The sequence below is a fragment of the Petromyzon marinus genome, chromosome 31 (assembly GCF_048934315.1).
Source record: "Petromyzon marinus isolate PM22_M1 ecotype Great Lakes invasive population chromosome 31, UKy_Petmar_22M1.pri1.0, whole genome shotgun sequence".
In the NCBI taxonomy this organism is placed as follows: domain Eukaryota; kingdom Metazoa; phylum Chordata; class Hyperoartia; order Petromyzontiformes; family Petromyzontidae; genus Petromyzon; species Petromyzon marinus.
The window spans coordinates 5,831,225-5,852,130 of NC_133697.1; the positions used below are offsets into that span (position 1 = coordinate 5,831,225).

A 20,906-nucleotide genomic window follows, 5' to 3' on the forward strand; every position below is an offset into this window, starting at 1 on the left:
CCGGCGAGCGCAGGGCCCACGACTCGGGACCCCGTGGACCACCCCGCCCCGATCGGACGGATCCAGGAGGACGTCGGCTGCGCCTTCCCGGGCCTGAGCGACGAGCAGCTGAGGCAGACCCAGCAGCGGGATCCGGATCTGGCGGCGGTGGAAGCGGCCCTGCGGGAGGGGAAAAGCACCCTACCAGGGCCCTGGAGCGGTTTGTATGCCCGGTTGTGTGTGCAGAACGGGGTGGTACGGGAGTTAACCGAGGCCGGCCAGCCGGGGTGCATCTGTGTTCCTGCCCAGGTGCGACCCCAGCTGCTACGGCTGGTACACGACCACCCGCTCGGGGGCCATGACGGGGAACGGCGCACTCGGGAGACTCTGCGTCGCCAGTATCTCTGGCCCAAATTGACGCAAGATGTGGCCGCCTGGGTACAGGGCTGCCGCGCTTGTCAGCAGTGCGGGCCGAAACCGGCACGATACCAAGTACCCCTAAGGCCGTTCCGCGTCAGTCGGACTAACCAGCTGGTCGGCATCGATCTCCAGGGGCCATTCCCACGATCCCACCGGGGCAACCGCTATATCCTCGTAGCGGTGGAATACTTCACCCGCTACCCCGTGGCGGTGGCCATCCCCGATAAAACGGCCCTGGTAGTAGCCCGGGCGTTCGTGGAGCACTATGTACTTAAGCACGGGATCCCGGAGCGAGTCCTTACCGACCAGGGTAGCGAGTTCGAGGCCGAGTTGTTTCAGGCGCTGTGCCGGGAGTTCGGGATCCAGAAAGACCGAACCACGGCGTACCACCCCCAGGCGAACGGTATGGTTGAACGTATGAATCAGACTCTGGCCGGAAAGCTCAAGCGTATGGCGGCCGCAAACCAACGGGATTGGGACGAACACCTCCCCTACGCCCTGTTCGCCTACGCCACCACGGTGCACACATCGACGGGCCAAACCCCGTTCCTAATGATGTTTGGTCGTGAGTCTCGTCTACCCGCAGACTTGCTGTTCGGCATTCCTCCACCCCAAACGGAGGAAGGGAGTCGCCCCGTGGAACATCTGATGGAGACCCTACGAGGGGTCCGGGACCGGGCCTACCCGCAAGGGGAGGCCGCGCATCGGCGACAGGAACAGAGCACCCGACCCCGCGTGGAGCCCCCCCTTTTCTTGACAGGTACCAAGGTGTGGCTACACACCCCTCGCGTCGGGGCCGGACAGGTGGGGAAGCTGACCACCTACTGGCGGGGCCCCTGGACCGTGGTACGGCAGATCTCTCCCTGGACGGTATTAATCCAGGGTGGAGAGAGGGGCCGAGAAACGGTGGTTAACGTCCGCCGCTTAAAACCATGGAGGGCAGCCCCGGCGGGGGAGAACCTCGCTGCCCGAGTACCGCGAAACCCCGGTGCCCCTGCGCCACCCGTGCTCGGGGGCCTCGCGCACTACATGGGCCCCGCCGTGCCCCCAGCCCCGAGGCGTCCCGGCCCCGCCAGAGGACGGCGGGGACGCCGCCCCTTAAACCCCGCTGCCGCGGAGTTTGTCCCCCAGCCCCCAGGTGCCGAGGGATCGGAGGAGCCACTGGAGTGGAGAAGGAGACCGCTGCAGGAAACCCCGAGGACGGAGCCACCTCCCCCGAGGCCAGCCACGAGATCCGGGCGGATCCCCCGGACCCCGCAGCGCTACCTCGTGAGCGCGGCCCAGGCGAGGTGCTCCAGTCAACCCGGGACGGGGACTGGCACCTCGGGGGGCTATGTGATGCCGCCGCCACGGAGCCGATCGGCGGGCGGCCCACCTGCGATCTCGCCGCTCCGAGCGACGAGGCCGACATTGCTCCACCCCACCACCTCCCCACCCCCCCCCCCCCACCGGAACACACACGCACGCACTCCCCCACCATTAGAGCGCGTGGGGAGACACCCTGGCCGACAGGTTTTCACCCAGAAGCCCTCGTAAAGGGATAATCTTCACGGTTTCCTGCAGCCAGGGAATTGGACGGTCTCCCCCGACGCTAACACCCACCGCGGCGCCGTGACTTTGGTTGTAATTACATGGTCACGACGGGGCTGCCGTACCACCGCGGGTAGACAGCACACACAACACACACGGGTCAGCAGGCAGGTAGGAGGGCAGAGCCACGAGCGGCGGGAAAGCAGGGTCGCCCTCTGGCTGGAGGGTCGCTGAGCAGGTAAATTTAGATGCGGACGTCGCTGAAAGCAACGGCCCGGGGGATGCTGGGATACAGATGGGCCTACCGATTGGCGGGTGATCCCAGCGAGCTGATTGGCCCGCGAGTCGGCACCAGGTAGCCCCTTTGATGTAGAAAGAATAAAGCGGGTCAGGGCGAAGGAAAAAGGGGCTCTGGCTACTCGAGTCAACCCCAGGCCCGTCAACTCCCGAGTCCAGCCGCGCGAACGTCCGTGGGACGTATCGACGCGCCGCGAGGACCAGACAGCAGTGACGACGAACCGTGAGTAAGAGAGAGAGAGGGAGTTGGGACTTAGCTTAAGAGCAAAACCGGAGAGGGTAAAGGGGAGAAGGACAGGTAGAGTGTAGTGCCGACTATCGAGAGATAGATCGGTCCTGCCCCGCTGATCCCGACTGACTCGATTAAATAAGGGTTCGCCGACGCGGTGGAATAAATCGTCGGCGGTTACATAACGGACTGGTGTGGTTTTTGTGGAAGCGTGGGTGCGCTTGCTGTCGCGGTGGTCGTTACATAACAGACTGGTGTGGTTATTGCGGAAGCGTGGGTGCGCTTGCTGTCGCGGTGGTCGTTACATAACAGACTGGTGTGGTTATTGCGGAAGCGTGGGTGCGCTTGCTGTCGCGGTGGTCGTTACATAACAGACTGGTGTGGTGGTTTTTGCGGGGGTGTGGAAAGAGAGTGGAAGCGTGGGTGCGCTTGCTGTCGCGGTGGTCGTTACATAACAGACTGGTGTGGTTATTGCGGAAGCGTGGGTGCGCTTGCTGTCGCGGTGGTCGTTACATAACAGACTGGTGTGGTTATTGCGGAAGCGTGGGTGCGCTTGCTGTCGCGGTGGTCGTTACATAACAGACTGGTGTGGTGGTTTTTGCGGGGGTGTGGAAAGAGAGTGGAAGCGTGGGTTCGCTTGCTGTTCTCGGTGGTCGCCGCGTGTGTGGAGCGGCGCCGCGTGGATTGTGTGCGCTACGAACGGTCGGCTGCGGACTCCTGCGCTGCGAGCGGATACCCGTCTCGCACGCATGCCCATCGCATAGCCCTTTAAACCCGTTTAAACCAACCCCCCCAAGCGTCGGAGTGAGCACGAACGACGTCGCTTACCCTCCGACCTTTGACCCCCTGTTACCCGCGTGTGATTGGTGCGTGGGACTGCGCGGGCGGGGAGCGTCGCGTTTGGGTGCCGGCGAAGCGCTAGCGGGTCCCAGGGAGGTCGAGGGTGATGCCCCACCGGCAGGAGACCCGGACTCGGGGGGGGACGGCACAGGGGGGGGAACAGGAGCGCGACGACCTTTCCCCGCCAGGGGAGGAGTGCGGCGGCGGCAGCTCCCACACTAGTGGAGAGTCTGGGAGCGTCGGTACTTCGCGGACAGGGTCGCAGGCAGGGGAGATCCCGGGGGCCGGCGACCCTAACAACTCCACTACTCGGAATTCAAAGTATCGTCGTAGCCGGGATGGCTAGATTTTTTTATCATGGGGGGGGGGGCGGGGGGGGGGTGATGTAGTGGAGTATGAAGATGTGTTGTGGAAACTGCGTGATTGCATGATCACACGGACAGTGTGGGTTATCTGGGGTCAGCCTGTGGAGAAGGCGAAAACAGTGTGGGTCGTGTTAGGACAGCCAGGTGCACAGGCTGGGATGATGAGGTAATGGTTGGGCCAATTAAGCCAGAGGATCAGCAACGGCGGTGATTGGCTGTGGCTGTTGTCAAGGGCGAGGAGGCGTCGAGATGTCTGGAGAAAGGCAGGTGTTTGAGGACACGAAGCTTGCAGAGGCACGCGGGCCAATTAATTAGCGATAATGAGAATGGGGATAAATTGGGGAGACACACAGAGAGCGGAGAGTTGGGAGCTGGACGAGGAAGACGTGGAGTTGGAACCAGAGTAGAACCAGAGTAGAACCAGAGTAGAAACAGAGTTTGGAAACAGAGTTTGTAAAGAGTTTGGAAACAGAGTTCGGAGACAGAGTGGGAAACGGAGTTGGAACAGAGTGTGAAGCAAGGCGAAGTAGTTAGCAGTGGAGTGAGCGTAGCGATAGCGAAGCTGAAGCAAGACGAAGTAGTTAGCAGTGGAGTGAGCGTAGTGATAGCGAAGCTGAAGCAAGGCGAAGTAGTTAGCAGTGGAGTGAGCGTAGTGATAGCGAAGCTGAAGCAAGGCGAAGTAGTTAGCAGTGGAGTGAGCGTAGTGATAGCGAAGCTGAAGCAAGACGAAGTAGTTAGCAGTGGAGTGAGTGTAGCGATAGCGAAGCTGAAGCAAGACGAAGTAGTTAGCAGTGGAGTGAGCGTAGTAATAGCGGAGTTGAAGACGCTGTGTGCGGAGTGTGCGAAGTCGCTGTGTGGGAAGACGCTGTGTGCAGAGTTGCTGAACGGGGAGTCGCTGAGTGCGAAGCAAGTGAGGTGATAGTGGGGAGACAAAGGTGGTGAGCGAGCCGTGGTGACCAGGATACTGTGGAGTGTGGAGGACATGTTGAATGTTGTAAATAAAGCAGTGTTCGAAGAAAGACAGAAGTTGTCCGCGTAAAGTCGAACACTACACTAATGATCGATGCGCATGCTCAGTGATAACACTTTCCTGCTCCCGCGCAAGAAGACTCGGCCCACTCAGTGGACAGCAGCAGAGCCACGACAATCAAAATCAAACTCCGCCCAATATTGTAAAGATATGGAACTACTGTACTGTAGAGGCGACCACGTGGATTTCAGACTAACCGGAGAACATAGATTGTTTGGTTTAAGCACGTGACCTTTAATAAACATTTCCAAGAATAACAATGTTGTATAACTGTTTTTGGATTACAAATTTGGGCAAAAGGGAAAATCCACGAGTTATTAAATCACGTCAAAATCTCAGGTGCGCAGTTAATTTTCCTAAATCGGATTAACTGCACGCGGATAATCCAGAGTGTACTGTACACGCATACACATTACTGCGGTTAATGCACCCACAATAATAGCCATGGCAGCAGCTGGATTCGAACCGTGATACCCTGCAACAAACGGCGAACGCCCTACCGCTGGGCCGTGTCGCACAACGAAGAGTTAAACGGCCCCCCTTCGTGTTTGATCTTCCTTGCTGTGCACTGCCGCAGAGATGATAATCTGTTCACTAACTTCACACCGTTTGTTAAGTGGGCTGGCCTGGCGCCAGGCAAACGCCGCCAAGCGTCATGTCAAGGCAAATGTCGCCCTCTGGTGGCATTGCAAGTGATCGTCTCAAGCGATATTCCTCGCGCCCGGTGAAACGGAGCCTTGGGGGTTAGAGCGGAGATTTTCAATCCCCCGTGGATCGCGACCTCCTGGGCAAAGGTGGGGGGGGGGCTTTGCTTGGATGCCTTTCTGGAAGGCACAGGCTGCTGTGGCATGGATACCGTGCAGGAGAAATTTCGAACGTTCGCAGGGAACGTCGGCTTCACGCAACGTGAAGCGTGTTGCCTTACCGACACAGGACACACTTCATACACAACGTGGAGCGTGTTGCCTTACACGAGACACACTTCATACACAACGTGGAGCGTGTTGCCTTACACGAGACACACTTCATACACAACGTGGAGCGTGTTGCCTTACCGACAGGAGACACACTTCATACACAACGTGAAGCGTGTTGCCTTACCGATAGGAGACACACTTCATACACAACGTGGAGCGTGTTGCCTTACCGACAGAGGACACACTTCATACACAACGTGAATCGTGTTGCCTTACCGATAGGAGACACACTTCATACACAACGTGGAGCGTGTTGCCTGACACGAGACACACTTCATACACAACGTGAAGCGTGTTGCCTTACCGACACGAGACACACTTCATACACAACGTGGAGCGTGTTGCCTTACCGACAGAGGACACACTTCATACACAACGTGAATCGTGTTGCCTTACCGATAGGAGACACACTTCATACACAACGTGGAGCGTGTTGCCTGACACGAGACACACTTCATACACAACGTGAAGCGTGTTGCCTTACCGACACGAGACACACTTCATACACAACGTGAAGCGTGTTGCCTTACCGACACGAGACACACTTCATACACAACGTGGAGCGTGTTGCCTTACCGACAGGAGACACACTCATACACAACGTGGAGCGTGTTGCCTTACCGATAGGAGACACACTTCATACACAACGTGGAGCGTGTTACCTTACACGAGACACACTTCATACACAACGTGGAGCGTGTTGCCTTACACGAGACACACTTCATACACAACGTGGAGCGTGTTGCCTTACTGACACGAGACACACTTCATACACAACGTGAAGCGTGTTGCCTTACCGATACGAGACACACTTCATACACAACGTGAATCGTGTTGCCTTACCGATAGGAGACACACTTCATACACAACGTGGAGCGTGTTGCCTTACTGACACGTGACACACTTCATACACAACGTGGAGCGTGTTGCCTTACCAACACGGGACACACTTCATACACAACGTGCAGCGTGTTGCCTTACCGACACGAGACACACTCATACACAACGTGGAGCGTGTTGCCTTACCGACACGAGACACACTCATACACAACGTGGAGCGTGTTGCCTTACCGACACGAGACACACTCATACACAACGTGAAGCGTGTTGCCTTACCGACACGAGACACACTTCATACACAACGTGAATCGTGTTGCCTTACCGATAGGAGACACACTTCATACACAACGTGGAGCGTGTTGCCTTACTGACACGTGACACACTTCATACACAACGTGGAGCGTGTTGCCTTACCAACACGGGACACACTTCATACACAACGTGCAGCGTGTTGCCTTACCGACACGAGACACACTCATACACAACGTGGAGCGTGTTGCCTTACCGATAGGAGACACACTTCATACACAACGTGCAGCGTGTTGCCTTACCGACACAGGACACACTTCATACACAACGTGGAGCGTGTTGCCTTACTGACACGAGACACACTTCATACACAACGTGCAGCGTGTTGCCTTACCGATAGGAGACACACTTCATACACAACGTGCAGCGTGTTGCCTTACCGACACAGGACACACTTCATACACAACGTGGAGCGTGTTGCCTTACCGATAGGAGACACACTTCATACACAACGTGCAGCGTGTTGCCTTACCGATAGGAGACACACTTCATACACAACGTGGAGCGTGTTGCCTTACCGACACAGGACACACTTCATACACAACGTGGAGCGTGTTGCCTTACCGACACAGGACACACTTCATACACAACGTGGAGCGTGTTGCCTGACACGAGACACACTTCATACACAACGTGGAGCGTGTTGCCTTACCGACACAGGACACACTTCATACACAACGTGGAGCGTGTTGCCTTACTGACACGAGACACACTTCATACACAACGTGAAGCGTGTTGCCTGACACGAGACACACTTCATACACAACGTGGTGCGTGTTGCCTTACTGACACGAGACACACTTCATACACAACGTGAAGCGTGTTGCCTTACCGACACGAGACACACTTCATACACAACGTGAATCGTGTTGCCTTACCGATAGGAGACACACTTCATACACAACGTGGAGCGTGTTGCCTTACTGACACGAGACACACTTCATACACAACGTGGAGCGTGTTGCCTTACCGACAGGAGACACACTTCATACACAACGTGGAGCGTGTTGCCTTACCGATAGGAGACACACTTCATACACAACGTGAAGCGTGTTGCCTTACCGACAGGAGACACACTTCATACACAACGTGAAGCGTGTTGCCTTACCGATAGGAGACACACTTCATACACAACGTGGAGCGTGTTGCCTTACCGATAGGAGACACACTTCATACACAACGTGAAGCGTGTTGCCTTACTGACACAGGACACACTTCATACACAACGTGGAGCGTATTGCCTTACGGACACGAGACACACTTCATACACAACGTGAAGCGTGTTGCCTTACCGATAGGAGACACACTCGTACACAATGTAGAACAAGTACCGGACTAACACCACATTGACAAGAGGCGTGGACATGTGGTCTCCCTCTACTGTGGCCTGGGTAACCCCGAGTTGTGTTTTTCGGGCTGGTGGATGGTGAGGGTTGGGGAGAGGTGGGGGGGGAGCGATGGTTGGGGGGGGGGGGGAACAGCGGTCTTGATTTGTGGGTGGCGGGGCCACACCAAAAATGTTGAGAACCACCAACTTGAGAGTGAGGTTGTTCTCCACAAATGTCTAAAACACAACCAACAGAGAATGCGCGTTATTGCTGGGTGGGCAATCCCACTGAGAACACGCGTGGAGGAGAGAAAGCCAAGGGAGCTGGCCACAACGAGCGTCGCTCGACCCAACTGACCCCTCAATAGCCACCTCATTCGCGACTGCTCGTGAAAATGTGCAAGAAAAAAAGGGGACGCTCAAATCGTTCTGCATCCACGCTGGAGTTTAATCGTCACTATCATCATCATCAGCAGCAGCAGTTAGCAGCAGCAACAGCCATGATCAATCCACTGCTGGATGAAGACCTCCCAATTCCCCGCTGCCATCCTTGTCGTTGCTGCGATGCATCACGACCACACAGTCGTCTACACACGAGCCGATTTTATTGCAGATGCAGTGAGATCGCGGATGTCACTGTATGGTGCCGGCCCTAGAGGGGCACGGCGTGCGATGTACTCACATCGCGGACATCACGGATGTAGCAGCATCGTGCATGTCACCGGGTAACGCCGGCTCTAGCGAGGCACGGCGTGCGATGCACCTTCATCGCGGACACCCCGTAGGTGGGTGTAGTACCAGCCCTAGTGAGGGCTTGGTGAGCGCTGGGATAGCGCAGTGGCACCACGCGTGGCGTGCAGTGCGGGCTCCCCCACCGGAGGGAGTGGGAGAGTGTCAGCCCAGGGACAGGGTTACCCTGGGCCATGGCACTCTGGTTGACCCCGAAGGCACGTGACCGGTAAAGTCTACAGGGGGGCCCCCAGGTGGGGGGCTAAGGGGTGGTCACGCGTCCGGGGAAAGTTGTCTCAAGAAGAGTCGAGAGAGTGCCAGAGCTCTCTCGAAGGTGGGCGGGGCCAAGGGCGGAGCCGGCCCCGACCCGGGAGCATATAAGCCGGGTCCCCGCAGGGACCGGGGTTCGTTGTTGCTACCGTCATCTGAAGATCTACGTCCAGAAGAGTCTCCAACACGTGGTCTGGAACCCGAGCCGGGTTCCAGGCCGTATTAGCTAGCTCCCAGTGCGTTTGTATAGTTAGCCGGGTGGTCCACCACCCTAGGCTGTTATCTGGTAAAGGGGCAGCTACCCCTTTGTGTATTCGTGTTGTTGCTGTATTTTTGGTCCAACCAGACCTGATTGAAACCCATTTCTTTTAAACTGCTTTTCGTATTTAGTTGGTTGTACTTCCCCCGCATCTCCGAGTAGCACGGTTGGCTACGTATGGTGCGAAAGAAGATCCATATACATACATACGTATTTCTTTGTAGAGGTTCCACGGTGGTGAGATGTTAATTACCTCGCCTGGTATAAGAATGTCCCAAATTCGATCCAGACCCTGACGATGCCTGTATATTTGGAGTTTGCATGTTCTTTCTCTCCCTGTGGTCGTGTGGATTTTTCTCAGGGTCCTCCATTTTATTTCCTCCATAATTAGAAACATGTGTTTAGAGTATTTGGCTGCTTTGCCACTCATTTCCCATCCATCCAATCCATTCGTCATCATTAGCTCTCGTCAAATGTTATTTTACTTAATTGAGGCATCACAGGCTCGCCCATTACTTCCTCTCATATTTTATTCACCCCATCTCCACCATTACATTCGTACGTACCGTTGTTCATTCTCTGTAAAGCACCTTGGTCAAGACATTATATAAATTACGATACGATAAGATATATTTCCACATGATAAGCCACTTCAGTGAGCTATAATTTGTCGCCAGGTCGCTTCTGAAACAAGAGCTATATAGCTCAGTGGGCCTTACCTGGTAAAATAAAGATAGTTGAGTTATTATAGAGCCTTATCAGACTCTTTGGTTCTATTCGGTAAAGTCACGTCGGTAAAAATAAAATAACAAAAAATCACGACGTTTCGGCCACAACACAAGTGGCCTTCATCAGGTGAAGGGACTGGACTGTCCAGAGGACAGCGTTGGAGTGAAAACAGCAAGCCCAGGTCACGTCCTTTAAGCTGTGTGGGAGGAAACAAATAAACGCCTTGACAAAGGAATTAGCATAAAAATATCAGACTTAAATTTTGATTTAAAGCTTTCGTGACTGCAGTGATTCATAATCTTGGTTCTTTCGGTAAAGTCACGTTGAAGGGAAACAATAAAATAATAAAATATATATAAAACAATACAATTCTCACGACGTTTCGACTGCAACACAAACAGTCATCATCAGGTGTTTGCGTTGCAGTCGAAACGTCGTGAGAATTTTATTGTTTCATATATATTTTATTATTTTATCGTTTCCCTTCAACGTGACTTTACCGAAAGAACCAAGAATACCTTATCAGACTGTTGGGGACAAGTGCTGTTAGCGAGCGGCACCTATGAAGGCCGGCACAGCACACGAGAGGGTGACTGGCCAACACCACGCCCGGTCGCCTTTTTCTATCCAGCGGCCATGTTTATACATCGCTCATTCGAAGCTGAGTCGACCTAGCAGAGGCCCAGAACCAGTACGGATGATCCTTACTGGCGTTGGCCGTGAGCTGCAATCGAACTCGTGTCGCCGGGTTGGTAGCGCAGTGTGCTCACCACCGCGCCACACACACACACGGACGAGTCATATGACGGATTACAAGCTACGACAGGTATCAGCGTTAGTACCAGTGCTTTGCTGTGCTATCAAGGGACTCTCAAATCTTTGCTCACCGATGCAGCCGCTCACTTTAAAGGCCACCAGCCACGCTGTGTTTGTTGGACCACCGCAACTGCAGATCCAGGCGCTTGCATTGCCTGCTTCTAAACCTGGCACTGCTCCACATTTGGAATTCCCTCCTAAACCTTTGCTCAATCCAAAAAAACCCAATGGGATTTTGTTCTGTTTACACCCTCGATAGTGCCGTTTTAGTTTGGCCACTTGGGAGTTGTGGGTCCTTTTGGGCGTGTGCTATGTGACCGTGAATGTAATATATATAACAACACTCAAAGAAAACAATTACCAGCATTTTAAAGACTGGACGTTTCATAAACATTCAGCTTTAAAAAAAAACACAAATCAACAATTCTCAGTGCCCCTTTCAGCACCATTAAAAACATCGCGTGGGAGTTCGGCTTCGGAATGCAAAAAGTATCCGAAACTTGTAAACAAATTTGAAAAACTTTTCTTTCTCCGAGGATGTCCGATCCCAGAAAATAAAGTATCTCGTTCCGTCCCGCGGAAATGCCTCTACGCATCATGCTATACATATGTATATCGTGAAAATACTTCCTAACAAAAAATGCAAATATTCGTTTTAATCCCAGGTGTAAAACGTTAAACCCACGAGGAATACACATTGATGAAACCTGAAAACCACTCAGGAGGACCTGTGGTTTGAGTTTGACTTTTACATAAAATCAGTTTGGTCGTAACTTTATCTCAACCAATGATCCACCTTACCCTTGCCCCTACCTCCTAATACGAAGCTTCAAACGAAAAACTATAACCGTAAACCCTAATGCCTAAACTCTAAATCTCTGATAATAGGGGTTTCCCCTTTTTACCTGGCAACAAAACAGGTGATAAGATGTTAAAACACCAAACTGAAACCTTTACAAGGAATCATGTCTGCATTAACCACAATACTTGTCAGAATGCAAACAAAAACCTACTCTGATAATATATGCATTGTCTTTGAAACTGATTGGTTCACACAAGAGACAGCCTTCTTTTGAGCCTCGTCTCAAACGGTGTTAGACCAGAGAACGCTTGACTACTTGAAATTCCCACATGGTAAGCTACTTAATTGGGCTATCATGTGTGGCCAGGTCGCTTCTGGAACAAACGTTTACTTTCCATAATAAAGATTTTTTTGGGTTAAATTGCGTCAATATAAATGTGTCGTTAAACCCGCGACTACACAGCCAATTATCAAGGTTTGTCACGTAAACAAAACGTGCCAATTAATTCCTACTTCAGCACACCGGTGTTGGAGAGTAAACGTTTAATTGTCTGAGAACGTATTCGTTCCACTGGAGGAACAAAGAATGCGTCCCCAACTATCCGCCCTCCCACCTTCCGTCCATACCCAATATCCCCCGAATATCCATTTCTCGGGGGAATACATTTTCCGGGGGAAGCCAATATTGGTTCACCGTGACTACAGGGCCCAGTCGGTAGTGTCGCCGGGCCGGCTACAGGATCTGGGCCTCCACGAGGCGGTAGTAGAGGCCCCGGGCGGACAGCAGCTCCTCATGCGAGCCCAGCTCACAGATGTCGCCGTCCTGCAGCACCGCGATCACGTCCGCCGCGCGCACCGTCGACAGCCGGTGAGCGATGACGATGCAGGTGCGGCCCTGCTGAGCTTTCTCCAGAGCGTCCTGCACCACCTGGTTTCATCGCAGCAGCAGCAGCAGGCAGCATTGCGGCAGCAAAAAGCAGCAGTAGCAAGCAGCAGCAGCAGGCAGCAGCAGCAAGATGAATGTCGATGGACCGTTTGGATGCTTCGCTCTCGCGGCTTGTGCCACTTTTCCCGTTGACACATGCGAGCCGTGCCGGGGCCATGCCGAGTCCGGCCGTCACCACTCAGGAGGAGCCAGGTTTTGTTTTTTTCCACTGCAGAAGGCGAGCCGCGACGCTGGTATCGCGCGCAACGCGCGGCGTCGAGACGCATGTGGACGAAACGGCGATGCGGTGTTTGTAAGTCATACCAACAGACATCACGCGCTGAGAATTAGTCATTGATCCGATGCCCCTGGCCCTGCTTGGCCCCCGAGATAGAGTAATATGACCTGTGAGGCGAGCGTATCATGGTATGAGCAAACCTGTGCACATGGCAGATTGCTAGTGGAAGACCACCTGTACCGAGAGGGGCCCTAATGGGCTCGGTTTCGATGTGGCAGTGGAAAAAGGCTGTATTGGTGAAACGCGACATAGTGATCATCGTCATGTTGAGAAAATGACGATGATCACTATGAAGCAATGATTGTCATTTCGTGAAAATCTACATCGTGCGATAAACACAAATTACATCACGGTAATCGTGGAGGGCAGTGAATTGGCGTTCACGTTGAGCCTCTTGTCAGTACCCGGCCCCCGCCCCCCCCCCCTACGTCCTCCCCCTGGGGAGTTTCACGAAGCAACTAGTGGTGACCGAAAAATGTGCGAGTTCAAACTCCGCGACGAGTCCCAGTCTCAAATGCCGCACACGCACACAAATAAATAAAGCCATCATATCATGCAAAGTGATATCGCAATAATTATCAATGAACATCAGAAAAAACTCCCCCCCCCCACCTCTTTCCTATTCCCCTTCTCCCCTTTGATGCTGTTATCTTCCCCCTAACCTTCCTCCCCCCATATCAACTTTCACTTCTCTGCTAAAGGCTCCCCACCTGGATGGGGCAGTGTGCCCAATCTACTCCCCTCCATTGCCACCGAGCCCTGCCCTGCCACGCCGATCTCGGCCTTTTGCTTGCGGAATCTCTGCCCTCCCCCCCACTTCTTGTTCGGCGACCGATGCTATGTACCGGGCTCGAGTTTTTTTTAATTTATTAATTACGTCGTATCGCCATCGCGAAGAAAACGCAATCCGGCGGTGGCGACGGCACGCACCTTCTCGCTCTCGGCGTCCAGCGCGGACGTGGCCTCGTCCAGCAGCAGCACGCGGGGGTCCCGGAGGAGCGCACGCGCGATCGCCACGCGCTGCTTCTGCCCGCCGGAGAGCTGGGCGCCACGCTCGCCAACCACCGTGTCGTACGCCTGCGGCAGCACGGCCGACACCGCAGCGACGACGAGGGCGGGCGAGGAGGGTAGCGAAGAGGTGGAGCAGGAGGAGTTGGAGCAGGGGAGGAGGAGGAGGAGGTGGGGGGAGCGCACGTTAAGGAACGTCGACGGCCAACGTTCGCGCGGCGATGCCGACGATGACGGTGATATTGATGGCGACAATAAAGACGATGACGACGAAGGCGACGCTGGTGATGACGACAAAGACGACGTTGATGACGACCACAGGCCGCGTCACGCGCACACCCGGCCCGCCGCTCGGACCTGCGGCAGGGACTCGACGAAGTCGTGGAGGTTGGCGGCTCGGGCGGCGGCGACGACCTCGTCGCGCGACACCGCACGGCTCACGTCGCCGTACGCGATGTTCTCGGCGATGGAGCAGCCGAACAGCACCGGCTCCTGCGACACGACGCCCAGCTGCCGGCGCAGCCAGCCCAGGTTCAGCTGCCTCACCTCCACGCCGTTCAGAAGCTACCCGCGTGCGCGCAGACAAAGAACCGCCGTATAGCGTTAAAAGACTGCCCGGGGCAAGTGCTGTTCAGCGGGCACCCTATGAAGGCCGGCACGGCACACGAGGGGGTGGGTGGCCAGCACCACACCCGGACGCCTTTGTCTCCCCAGTGGCGATGTTTCACACACTGCACCGGGTACTAGGGGAGGCTCGGGATCGGTTCTTTCACGCCGTACGTAGCCCACTGTCCTAATCGGAGGCGCGGTATACTTGGTGTGGAACACCACTTGATGTGGAACACCACATCAAGTACACCCCTCACTTTGGCTGTGGCTATTAGTCACGACAAAAACAAATAAACATAGCAAACAAAATGTAAAAAAATTAAACAAAAAAAGAGAACGGGATTCATGAATTGAATTGTGACCCTGAAATTGCGACAAATCATGGAATCTCTACATGGAAAAGGGGGCGGTGAGTGGGTGAGGTGATGGATCGTGATGTGTTTATCTCGATACGCGCGCGTTCGCGAGCCGATCATCTTCATCGCGTCGAAGTCCAATAGTCCCACACGCGCGATTTATCGTGGGACATGTTTGATCTCAGCGGGCGACACACAGTCAACTTAATGAGGCCTCTCCTGGTGGTAAAAGGCTAGTTGTAAAATAATTATCCATTCGCCACTGAGGGAAAGGATTTGATTTTCATTTAGCGCTCAAATGTCGTAGCATCTCGAAGCGCAGCTTTACTTCTAGCGAAGGAGTTGTGACTGTTGAGGGTGAACTGCTTGCATAGCCGGCACCACGAGAATTGGCTACGACTTGGTTGGGAGACCATCATCCAGCAGTGGATCGATCATGGCTGACGATGGTTCTATTACTGCGTAATGCAGCGATGTGTTCGGGACCTGGATGCCAAAGTCGTTGCCTGCTAGCCGTGACGAGAGGGCTTCAGGACGGAGATTTCGTGTCGCTTTGCTTTTCCTCCTCGTCCGTTGAAAGAGCGGAGGCCACATTGGTTGACTTTATCGATCCATAGACTGGGTTGCATGGACATAATTGCACGACTGTGGCCTGTATATTTAATGTATACGTATATATCTCTATGGGTTTTTACATATGGTCGATAGCTTGTTCTGCATTGCCACAATCACACGACTGCAGATGGTCTTTAATGTATATCTATGGGTCTCTATGTATCTCAATGTGTCTCTATTTGTCCCTGTGTAGCTCTATGTGTCTCTATGTAAATACTATACGGTCCATAGTTTGGGTTGCATGGTCACAATCGCACCACTCTGTGGGTTGTGTCTTGAATGTTCCATTGATGAATGAGATGTGTACATCGGCCTGTCAATGTTCCGACGCGATCATTTTAAATGCATGCCACCACCGAATGCTCAAATGAGCATGGGCTATTGCAAATTTTATTCTTACAGCCCTAAGCTAGTGGTGGAAATTCCATTTTCCTATGGTGGGTGGTGAGTCTATCCAGACTACACTATCCAGAGGATATTCACTTCCGAGAATGTGGTTCTCATTTTATCAACACTACAGAATCATGATGACAGTGAGCTGAGTTGTTTACATTTGGAATCCTCAAGTGGAACTAATAATACATGTATTAAACATGTTTATGTTTATAAACATTAATACATGTTTATGTATTAAACATGTATTGTTATTATTTTTAGCTGTTTTGCTTTTTATTCTTGGTTCTTTCGGTAAAGTCACGTAGAAAGGAAACAATAAAATAATAAAAATATAAAACAATACAATTCTCACGACGTTTCGACTGCAACACAAGCAATCATCATCAGGTGTGAAAACCACAGCAAGAAAATTTGAAAAAAGTGGCGGGTTTTTTTAACGTTAGCACCACGAAGAGCGATTTGGCAGTTATTCAGATGGACGAGTCCATCTATGATCGGAAAAGAGGAGGGGGGAGACGAAAATAATGGATGCAGTCTGAAAGCCACTGTAAGCGTGAACAATCACTTAAGACCCGAAATGGTTTATCAAATCCTTCCAATGATTGCTAAGCCAGAATCCATCTTCTCGGTTGAAATTGTCTCTGTGTTTGTATATGTGGATAGCCTCATGAACGAATCTCTCATGGTAGCCAGATGGCTTGCAAAGAACCTATGTCTTGGAGAAGTCAATGTCATGTGAGCCTACTGAATTATAACAGTGATCTGCCACGGCCGAGGTGTTGGTCCTACCGTGTTTTAGGTCTGCTTTATGTTCACGAATGCAGTCCGAGACATGTCGTTTGGTTTCTCCAATGTAACTACTACCACAGAGGCAACTTAGTTTGTAGACGCCAGGGTAGTGTATGTCCGGAATCACATCTTTTACAGACGGAACCAGATCACGTATTTTACGTAATGTGCTGAATCGGACCTGGATCTTGTGTTTATTCAAGATTTTGGAGATCGTTTTTGTGATCCGCGCAATGTAGGGTAAAGTGATGGTTTTGAAAGGCTCCTCAAGAGGGTCCTTCTTTATGGTTGGAGTGATAGCTTTGCGGATTGTGTAGTCGGAGTAACCATTAGCCTTAAGTGCTTGGTGTACGTGCTTGAGTTCACTGGCTATGTGTTCCTGGTCAGATATGCATTGGGCTCTATGGTGCAGAGTCTTGATGAGGGAATTCTTTTGGGATGGATGGTGGTGGGAATCCGTATGGGTAGCTTTCCTGTAGACAGAGTGGCTCATTGAACCATCAGGTCTCTTTTTTATTAGGACATCCAAAAAAGGTAGCTTGCCATCTTTTTCGACTTCCATGGTAAATCTGATGGCTGGGTGTATGGAATTTATGTGGTCGAGGAATTGGTCTAGAGCAGGCCGGCCATGTGGCCAGATGACGAAAGTGTCATCCACGTACCTCTTCCATAAGGTTGGGCGCAGAGTGGCAATCTGGATGGCGTCAGTCTCAAATTTCTCCATGAAAATGTTGGCTACAACCGGAGATAGGGGGAAGCCCATTGGGGTGCCCTCAGTTTGTTTGTAGAAAGTTCCATTCCAAGTGAAGTATGTATTGGTTAAGATGGACTCGTCCATCTGAATAACTGCCAAATCGCTCTCCGTGGTGCTAACGTAAAAAAAAACGCCACTTTTTTCAAATTTTCTTGCCGTGGTTTTCACACCTGATGATGATTGCTTGTGTTGCAGTCGAAACGTCGCGATAATTTTATCGTTTTATCTTTTTATTATTTTATTGTTTCCCTTCTACGTGACTTTACCGAAAGAACCAAGAATATGAATCCCTGCAGTCATGAAAGCTTTAAATCAAAATGTTTTGCCTTTGTTCTTTGTTGAATTCAAAGTGCTTTTTCTCTATGATCTATTTATTATGACTTAGATCTCCTTAGACAAATAGACTTCCATTCTCAATGGGCTCTTAATAATGCATTATTTGTATGTACATTGAACTTCTTTCGCACCACACATAGCCAACTGTGCTTATCGGAGGTGCGGGGCAAGGACAATAAACTAAAAACAATGAGAAGTTCTAAAGAAATCAGTTTTCAATTTAGAAAAAAAGTGCATAGCTCCAGTGGCTTCCTAATATAGGAAGGAAAAGCGTTGCAGAAGCGCATCTGAAAGCTCTCGATGCGGTGGCCTTCTTTATGCGATGGTCAGCCAAAAGCCGCCGCTAGAATGACCGAAGTTTGTGTGCCGAGATCAGCGAGGCATTGGTAGTTCATTTGTGGCGATAACTTCGTGTGTAATGCGCGTGACATTAACAGTTAATTAACTGTGACTGGTAATTAATACATTAATCTTAACAACTCGATATCCTCCTCTCCCCAGGATAGCCAGATCCCTGCGGCCGCCTCTTGTATTCGGATGCTCTCTAAATATTATGTGTGCCGCATAGTATTCATTGTAAGGCGACGGCTCCGCGTGTCGGTGTGGGCGGGGTTGGCAGACGAGTGGGCGTGGCCTGTGGGCAGTGGGCGGGGTGGGTTGCAGAGAGAGAGGGAGGCAGCCAATCGCCGTGCAGACAGTGGCCGAGTTGGGCGTGGATAAGTGAAAGTGGGCGGGGCCGAGGGAGAATGGGGGGGAATGCCGGTTCACAATGCGTCCTGATTGGGCCTCATAAACTTGGTAGCATTAGAACACTGGGTACGGGGACACCTCTGCTTGCGAACGAGTTAGGTTCCAGAGGTCTGTTCGTAAGTGGATTTGTTCGTAAGTCCAACTTTAATCCTGTCGATTCCAAAAGTGTTGTACGGCATGTACACTAAATGAGAGGAATGGCTTTAAAAGTTGTATTATCTCCTGTAGATGTAGATGCCACTGCTTCTTCCTGTTCTGCAGATGCAGATGCCACCGCCGCCATCTATTGCGCGGCGGTTGAACTTTCGACTCTTGGTCCGAACATCTGCAGCTAGAAACACGGACAGGTTTGTTCGTATCTCTGAAAGTCGATCGAAAGTCGAATGTTTGTAAGTGGAGGAGTCCCTGTATTCTGTCTCCCCCCCCTCCTATCTTTCCCCCCCTCTCCCCTACATGCTCAGGATCTCCTTCTGTAAGTTGGTTGTACCACCTCCTCTTCCCCAATCATCCCCGCTCCCCCCCCCCCCCAATTTAAAAACCCCGTTTCCCCCACCTCGTCCCCCCCCCCCCCCCCCGTCACCGCCATCCCCAGCATTTCCGTAGCATGCTGTTGTTATTCTTCCCTCCCATTTTAAATCTTCATCTTCCCCCTAGTGCGAGGTCCTCAATGGGCCAGGGCAGCAGTCCCACCCCCTTTTCCCTTCTTTTCTCTCCCTTTAGTGCGGTTCCGTTACGCCGGAATGGATGACCGCGGATTTTCTTTTTGTACCCTGTTACTGGAACTTTTCGGCGTGGCATGTCGGACTCACGTTTTGTTGTAACATAAAAAAAAGCCACAAAACACTTGGGTATTCTGGGTCAGCCGCTCCCCACTGCCCTCCCAAGCTGCCTCTCTCCTAAAAACCCAGGCGGAGGCGGGGGGTGCGTTGGTGACGAACGGCAAGCATTGCGCCACCGAGCCGGACGCGGTCCACGCTGCCCTCACCAGCTGGCCGGCGCTGGAGTCGTAGAAGCGCAGCAGCAGCTGCATGATGGTGCTCTTGCCGCTGCCGCTGGGACCCACCAGGGCCAGGGTCTGGCCCGGGGCCACGCGCAGGCTCACGCCGCGCAGCACCTCGGCGTGCGGCCGCGTCGGGTAGCGGAAGTGCACGCCGCTCAGCTGCAGCTCCCCGTCGAAGGCGTCCTGCGGAACGGCGGACGGGGGGAACGTCAAACGCGCAGCAAGGGGATGTTGGATATGGGACGTGAGATAAGGGAGGGGGGCACGGTCCCTCAAATGCACTGCTCACGATCGTTTCCCCGACTCCGGTCGGGCCCTCGTTCGTTCACTAATTTTGAGGGTGCAATACGCCCGGCCTTTTGCACGCTGTGTGTTGTTCCTGCGTCCTTTTGAAATTCCCACTGTATTTTGGGCTTTGAAAGACAATTAACAAAATGCTTACAATAAAAGTTACGGGACACAGGAAATAGAATATGGGACACGGGACACAGGACATACGAGACGGAACAAAGACATTAAACATGAGGCATGGGACGTGGGACGGAGGATGTATATGGGACATTGAACCTGAGGCAGACTGTGACACGTGAGAAAAGGAACATGGGATACAGGACAGAGAATGTGACACGTGACGTGGGAAATCAGACAAAGAACATTGAACACAGGACAGAAGATGTGGTGACACGGGACGCGTGACACAGGAACATGAGACGCGTAATAACGTGATATAGGATCTCGAACTGATGACATAGGAGAGGCAATGTTCGGTTCCAGGGACCAAGGAAGCAGGACACGTGGCGGTGAGGGCCAGCGAGCCTCACCGGCTGGATGCCGCCCTCGCTGTAGCTGTCAATGGCCATCTCGCGCCGCAGCAGGGCCAGGATTCGAGCCGCCGACACCTTGGCTCGGCCGTAGTTGGGCGCCATCGCCATGGCCTGGCCCACCGCCAAGGCGCCGAAAATGATGGCACCGAACACCCTGAGGGGACAGTGCGCTTCTCCATCAGCGAGTCCCCTCGCTGCGGGCGACGTCCGCTCGGTTTCCAGTCCGAGCCCCGATTCAACGATTTGCCAGGGGCCCCCCGAAGCCAATCGCTTAGATAGAAGACGCTGACGTTACACCGTTGCTTCCTCGTCAAGGGTTTTTTTTCCGAAGTCTTTGACGAGATCGGACGAGGACGCGTCACAGCGAGTTCGATCAACAATAATTTGATGAATATGTAATAGTTAAATCAAAGTGGGTGACAAAGTACCTGCGTTAAGTAAGCTCAATGAACCCCCCCCGCCCACAAAAAAAAATCCATGGGGACTCCGTGACAACAC

The 20,906-nt window shown here is 52.7% G+C and overlaps 1 protein-coding gene across 1 annotated transcript in view; it reads right to left on the minus strand.

The window, feature by feature from the left end:
* Positions 1 to 9,913: 9,913 nt before the first annotated feature.
* The window catches only part of LOC116947956 (ATP-dependent translocase ABCB1), a 39,700-nt gene continuing 28,707 nt past the window's right edge, over positions 9,914 to 20,906 (minus strand). The window contains exons 17-21 of the mRNA XM_032964303.2: positions 20,406 to 20,562; positions 19,570 to 19,767; positions 14,337 to 14,543; positions 13,902 to 14,048; positions 9,914 to 12,676 (exon numbers count right to left, since the gene is read on the minus strand). Of these exons, the coding sequence (XP_032820194.2) occupies positions 12,482 to 12,676; positions 13,902 to 14,048; positions 14,337 to 14,543; positions 19,570 to 19,767; positions 20,406 to 20,562 (904 nt within the window). The 3' untranslated portion in view covers positions 9,914 to 12,481. The remainder of the gene's footprint in view (positions 12,677 to 13,901; positions 14,049 to 14,336; positions 14,544 to 19,569; positions 19,768 to 20,405; positions 20,563 to 20,906) is intronic.